General features: G+C 39.9%; 1 protein-coding gene across 1 annotated transcript; it reads left to right on the forward strand.

Annotated features, from left to right (window-relative positions):
• The first annotated feature begins 552 nt into the window (after nucleotides 1-552).
• Nucleotides 553-6,779, forward strand: aadacl4 (arylacetamide deacetylase-like 4). Its single transcript, XM_010881654.3, has 4 exons — nucleotides 553-744; nucleotides 5,309-5,534; nucleotides 5,661-5,724; nucleotides 5,848-6,779. Exons 1-4 carry the CDS (start codon nucleotides 568-570, stop codon nucleotides 6,635-6,637), a joined length of 1,257 nt encoding a protein of 418 aa, XP_010879956.1. The 5' UTR covers nucleotides 553-567; the 3' UTR covers nucleotides 6,638-6,779.
• Nucleotides 6,780-7,457: the final 678 nt, after the last annotated feature.

Here is a 7,457-nt window from a genome sequence, read left to right on the forward strand (position 1 = left end):
ACAGGAATTGTTTTTAAACAACAACACAATTCCAATTATCATGCAGTGTATTTTCAAATGTCTCTACACTAGACACCTTATCTGACAAAAAAAATCCCTCAATGCATCACTGCCATCTACAGATGAATCTTGAAAGTACAGATACCAGTGTATTTTGCATCACAATAAATAAATTAAACTAACACATTTTTTTTTTTATTGATATACATTTTTGTTCTATAAGAAAGTATATTGAAAGTTGTATTTAATGTATAATTGTATGTGTCCTAGTACATTGTATATGAAGCAAATTCTCCTTTTTACAGGCAGTCAAAGTTATCTAGATAAAACAAGGTCAGAACAGAGTATAAAGATGTAGACAGGGCAAAGAAAACACAAGCCGTTGGTTAGAGTATAAACACATAATGACTTACTGTAGCCTACCTGGGAAGGTTATCGAGATAGATCAAGGTCAGAACAGTGAACACCTAAAGATGTAGGTGGAGCAAAGATTACCAAAGCAGCTGGATAAAATATCCACTTGATGATTTATTTCTTTAGCCTACCTGGGATCTTACTAGAAGCACCATGGACATCAGCACTGCAATTTTAATAATTGGCTTTGCAGCAGTGATTGCAGCCTTCCTCCTTCTGGTAGTAGGTCTAGTGTACTCTGAGCTGATGTATTCAGACATTCCTCAAGGGGTTGCAAATCGAAGGAAACTACATATAGTTCACGGCTTGTTTGTTGGCATAGCAATTGTGGTGAGTATCTGTTTGCAAATGTCAGTGCTTATTATTTTATGTTTTCTGCATTTCAAATCATGTTCAAGTCTCAATAGAAATATTTAATTTAACTTAATTCTTGTTGAAAATAAAACGTTTTACATCAATACTAAAAAGGAACTCTACTCTTAAAATGTGCTTGTCCATGTCATTTGTACTTTAGTTACTTATAAAGTTTTAATGGTGAACGGGTTTGGATAAATGTGAATGTCAATCAGGTGTTTAATTGTTTGGGTAAGGACTTACCTTGAGAGTGTCAATACGTCGACCAACTGGTAAAACATAAACTGTATCGTAGTGTTATTAAAGTGGCTCTCAAAATTATTCACCCCCTTCAGACCACTCAAAATGTAATTGTGTTACAACATGAAAGAGTTTTTGCTTCTAAACACAGGCAAAGTCCATAACGTCAAACTGAAAATAAAAATAGTAAATTCTTACAAATGCAATATTGCTCAAGCACTATCAAATTGTACGGGGGACTATGGTGAAAAGCAATTTCAACTCTTAGTTCTGGGCTATGACTGGGCCACACCAGGATATAAACATATTTTTAAGCCACTCCAGTCTGCCTTTGAATGTATGTTCAGGGTCATAGTCCTGCTGGAAGATTCATCTTCTCCAAACGTTCCAGTACTTCAGCAAGTTTTCTTTCAGGATTTCTCTGTTTTTGCTGCATCCATTTTGCCCTTTATTTACCTGAGCTTTCCAGGCCCTGATGAAGAGGACCATCCATGTAGCATAATGCTTTCACCACCATGCTTCATGATATTTAGTGTTAGGCATGCATAATTAGCATTGAGGCCAAAAAGGTCTAATTTGATCTTATCTGACCATAGAATCTTCCACTTGCACACAGAGTCTGCCACATGCTTTCTGACAAACTTTTTTTTAATGTGAGTTCTATTTACCACTCACCTGTGAAGGCCCCATGCTGTAGCACCAGTATGCACAGTGTGTCCCAGCTTAATCATGTTACTTTATTCTGGATTTGCTTTGACTGTTCCTTTGACTTCATGATGTCATGTCTTAGGAATTTTACTAAAAACTGTGGGTCCTCCCAGAGACATACAGTGGATATAAAAAGTCTACACACCCCTGTTAAAATGCTAGGTTCTTGTGATGTAAAAGAATGAGACAAAGATAAATCATGTCAGAATTTTTCACCTTTAATGTGACCTATAACGTGAACAATTCACTAGAAAAAAAACAGAAATCTTTGAAAAAATAAAAACCTGGTTGCATAAGTGTGCACACCCTTAAACTAATACTTTGTTGAAGCACCTTTTGATTTTATTACAGCACTCTTACAGTATTTTTGGGTAGTAGTCTATTAGCATGGCACATCTTGACGTGGCAATACTTGCCCACTTGCAAAAGTGCTCCAAATCTGTCAGATTGCGAGGACATCTCCTGAGCACAGCCCTCTTTAGATCACCCCACAGATGTTCAATTGGATTCAGGTCTGGGCTCTGGCTGGGCCATTCCAAAACGTTAATCTTCTTCTGGTGAAGCCATGCTTTTGTGGATTTGGATGTGTGCTTTGGGTCGTTGTCATGCTGAAAGGTAGCACACAGCCAGTACTTGCAACTAAGAAAATGTCAAGAAAACAGCTGAACTTTATTTGTAATTAATCAGTCACTTTAAATTATGGCAGGTGTGTAATGACTTCTATTTAACATGAGTTTGAATGCGATTGGTTAATTATAAACACAGCCACATCCCCAGTTACACTTATGCATTATTGAAATATCTTTATTTTTCATTTTCCCCCACAAAGATTTCAGTTTGTTTTTCAATTGAATTGTTTGCATTATAGGTCACAATAAAAGTGGAAAAAATTTGGATTTTTTAATTACAAAAACCTGGCATTTCACAGGGGTGTGTAGACTTTTCACTGCATGTATTTAACCTGAAATCACGTGAAACACCTTGACTGCACGCGTGGACACGATTGAACTACAAACCTGATTCCAAAAGTGAGACATTTTGTAATGTCATGCCAAATATTGGCTCATTTTGGATTTCATAAGAGCTACACATTCCAAAAAAGTTGGGACAGGTAGCAATAAGAGGCCGGAAAAGTAAAATGTACAGATAAGGAACAGCTGGAGGACCAGTTTGCAACTTATTATGTCAATTGGCCTCTAAGAGTGGCAGTGTCTCTCAGAAGTCAAGATGGGCAGAGGATGACCAATTCCCCCAATGCTGCGGCGAAAAATAGTGGAGCAATATCAGAAAGGAGTCCCTCAGAGAAAAATTGCAAAGAGTTTGAAGTTATCATCATCTACAGTGCATAATATCATCCCAAGATTCAGAGAATCTGGAACAATCTCTGTGCGTAAGGGTCAAGGCCGGAAAACCATACTGGATGCCCGTGATCTTTCGGGCCCTCAGATGGCACTGCATCACATACAGGAATGATACTGTAATGGAAATCACAACATGGGCTCAGGAATACTTCCAGAAAACATTGTCGGTGAACACAATCCACCGTGCCATTCGCCGTTGCCGGCTAAAACTCTATAGGTCAAAAAAGAAGCCATATCTAAACAGGATCCAGAAGCGCAGGCGTTTTCTCTGGGCCAAGGATCATTTCAAATGGACAAGTGGAAAAGTGTTCTGTGGTCAAACAAATCAAAATTTGAAGTTCATTTTGGAAAACTGGGACGCCATGTCATCCGGACTAAAGGACAACCCAAGTTGTTATCAACGCTCAGTTCAGAAGCCTGCATCTCTGATGGTATGGGGTTGCATGAGTGCGTGTGGCATGGGCAGCCTACACATCTGGAAAGGCACCATCAATACAGACAGTTACATCCAAGTTCTAGAACAACATATGCTCCCATCCAGATGTCGTCTCTTTCAGGGAAGACCTTGCATTTTCCAACATGACAATGCCAGACCACATACTCTATCAATTACAATGTCATGGCTGCACAGAAGAAGGATCCGGGTACTGAAATGGCAAGCCTGCAGTCCAGATCTTTCACCCATAGAAAACATTTGGCGATTCATAAAGAGGAAGGTGCGACAAAGGGGACCTAAGACAGTTGAGCAACTAGGAGCCTGTATTAGACAAGAATAGGACAACATTCCTATTCATAAACTTGAGCAACTTGTCTCCTCAGTCCCCAGACGTTTGCAGTCTGTTATAAAAAGAAGAGGGGATGCCACACAGTGGTAAACATGGCCTTGTCCCAACTTTTTTGAGATGTGTTGTTGCCATGAAATTTAAAATCAACTTATTTTTCCCTTAAAATGATACATGTCATCTATGTTGTATTCTGAATAAAATATTGAAATTTGAAACTTCATTTCATTCTGTTTTTATTCACAATTGTACAGTGTCCAAACTTTTTTGGAATCGGGTTCGAAATTATGTGACTTTTAAAGACAACTTGTTGCACCAAAGCTTATTTGGGAGTGTCATGGCCAAGGGGGTGAATGCTTATGCAATCAATAAATAGTTTTATATTTGTAATTAGTTTGTAACACTATGAAATGTGAAAAATTCCATGGGGGCTGAAACTTTTTTAGAGACACACTGTATGTTATTGAAATTCACTGAATGTTATTGTATTTATTATAGCTCAGTTTGCAAACTAGTAGAAAAGCATAAAATTGTATGATTGCAATTAGGGGTGTCATGATGTACCGGTATTGACGATAACTGTGATATTTAAAAATGGAAACATTGATATCATGTTAATAATACACATATGATAATATCGTATTCACTAGGAGAAACTGGAGTTCTATTTTCCCCAAAACTCCTCTCTTATTCATGTCACATATAGACAAACGGTGTATGTGCTTAAAGGAGACGGGACCTATGCACTGGTGTTGAAATCAACTCGTTAGCTCCACTAGAAATCTCGGGAGATATCCGCAATGACGCGCCGTTTTAGCAGCCCATTCACATGGGAAAAAGGACGTGGTAATCTTCTAAAAACTCCTCCCGGTTTTTCCATGGCTTATTCATTGCCAAAAAATGCATTTGCTTAAACTACGAGTCTGGACCTATATACCGGACCTATACACTAGTGTTTGGATTTTGGCTTTTTCGTGGCCTATTCACTAGGTGAAAAAGTTTTGTATTTTTCCAAAAACTCCTCTGGGTGTTAGGCCTTGTTGATCGTTTGTTTATCAGTGGCCTTACCACCATCCATTAAGTGTAATGGTTCTTTTTGTATGCTTACATTTTTTTATTTGTATAGCTCCGGTTACAGACTCTTCACCGCCATACATTCAGATTTTGAGTGTAATTCATTTGCCAAATAACTGAAAAAAGCACATCAAACAAAGTTGAAAATGATTTTGACTGACAGCATTTGCTTCTTTCAAATTTTCTATAGATACTGTGATAATATCGTTACTGTGAATTATTTTAGCCACGATAACCGTGTAGTGAAAATCTGATATCGTGACAGCCCTAATTGCAATATAGAAATCTGAATGAAATACTGATGTCCATTGCCTCAATGTATTTAAGTTTTTCCCTTTGTAAGGTATGACATCTCTCCCCCATTTGACCTATTAGGGCCGCATCCTGGACCGCCTGGGTCTTTGTCATCAGGTCAGGTTCACCAGGTGGTTCAGAAGATGGTTCCTAGTCCATATCAGACCAGTTCCAGCTGGGCTACGTTTGAAGAACCTGAACTTTGCTGGGGTGCCAGTCAGAGTTTATGAGCCAATGACTGGTTCACTGGGTTTAACAAGGGGCCTGGTGTATATACATGGAGGAGGATGGGTGTTGGGGAGTTTGGGTAATAAAACAAAATTATTCTCTTGATTATATTCCCAGTTTTACCAGAAGAGCCTGATATAAGAAAATACAATATTTAAACCTGTTTTACTAAAATGTATGACTGATTTCCATTTGTTTTGGTCAGATTCTGTAGATGAGTTCTGCCGGCATGTTGCCAAGGAGTCTGAAACCACAGTGGTGTCTGTTGGGTAACTTATGCACTGCCTCTGAATGTTCCTCCAAAGCAGATTAATATTGAATGTTGAAAAGGTCTGTAAAGCTGTCAACGACTTGACATGATGCTCCTTTTGCTACCCTTTCATGCATTCTAGATACCGTCTGGCCCCAGAACATCGGTACCCGATTCAGCTAGATGACTGTGACGCCGCAACATGTCACTTCCTGTCTGTAGCAGAGGCAGAGTTTGGGGTGGACCCAAGCAGAGTAGCAGTTGGGGGAGATAGTGTTGGCGCAAACTTGGCAGCTGCACTGTGCCAACGTCTGGCTAAGAGAAAGGATGGACATCTGCTGTCTCCATGTGCCCAGGTCCTCATCTACCCAGCTCTGCAGATGGCAGATTTCAACCTGCCTTCATACCAGCAGAATCAGGCTGTGCCCATATTGTTCCGTGGCCGGGTGGCATTCTACTTCCTGCAGTATCTCAACGGGGACACGTCAGTGTGCCAGGATGTGCTAGAGGGAAACCACATCCCTGCTGAGATGAGGCTTGCTTTCAAGAAGTGGCTCTCCGTGGAGCACCTTCCTCCTGAGTGCAGCTTGCGGTCCTACAGCCAGCTTGTACACTCAGCCTTAGACTACAATGGAGAAGTGTACCATGTAATCAAAGATGGTCTGAATCCAGAGGTCTCCCCACTCCTAGCGGAGGACGCTGTTGTTTGTCTGACCCCGCCAGCCTTTATCCTAACCTGTGAGTATGACGTGCTGAGGGATGATGGGATCTTGTACAGGAAGAGGCTGCTGGACCTGGGAGTGGAGGTTACCTGGCATCATGTGCCAGACGGCTTTCATGGACTCCTGGATTTTTTCAAAAAGGGCTGGCTAACCTTCCCGATTGCAACACAGCTTGTAGATAGTGTTGTAAGCTATGTAAAAACACTTTAAGAAACACTACATTTAGCCAGTGGATGTTCGATGTGCATCTGTGTGGATTAAAATGATTAAAGGATAGTTATTTGAGGTTTGTTTTCTGGCAAGTGACTTTATTTGGTTTACAGGCAAAGCTTATAAACACCTACACAGATTAGTATGGTTTATTCTTATTTTTATCAAAGCATTTGTATCTTTCTACAGACAAATAGCAATCTGATTATTAACATAAAAAATTGGTAATACTTTATTTTGAGTATCCCAAAGTGTGGCTATAGATGCTCTACAGATTGTTTACTAAGTATTTGAAAATGTTTAACTATCTCCTAAACCTAACTCTTATCTATATCCTAACCCCTAAACTTTATTCTATCCCTAAACTTAACCCTTACCCTAAACCTTATTCTGAACCTAACCCTAACCTTAGCAAGCAGCAGCAAGCAATTGTTTATCAACTGATAGTTTGTAAAAGTTTGTTGAAAGTGTGAACGAGGGGGGGGGGGGGGTTCTGCTATTCACCAACAACCAGGCAGGACAGGTGGGAAAATAGAGAGAATCAGACAAAACCGGGATTTGGTTGGCAATTATTCCCTGTAATTCGTCCGGCCACCATGTGGTCAATGATCCCAGTTGAAACAAAAAACAAAGAAAATGAACAACAGAACTCAAATGGACTCCTCTGTCCAACTGCACGGCATTGGTCAAAACAAAATATCCTCCGGCGTCTTTTCTCCTCTCTTTTTCCAGCCTTCATCCGGCAGTTCGTCTCTCAGCCTTCCTTTAGTGCCTTCGTCAATGGCACCTGTTTTATACGGAAGAAGGAGACAGATAATAA

This window comes from Esox lucius, chromosome 17 (assembly GCF_011004845.1).
Source record: "Esox lucius isolate fEsoLuc1 chromosome 17, fEsoLuc1.pri, whole genome shotgun sequence".
Taxonomy (NCBI): domain Eukaryota; kingdom Metazoa; phylum Chordata; class Actinopteri; order Esociformes; family Esocidae; genus Esox; species Esox lucius.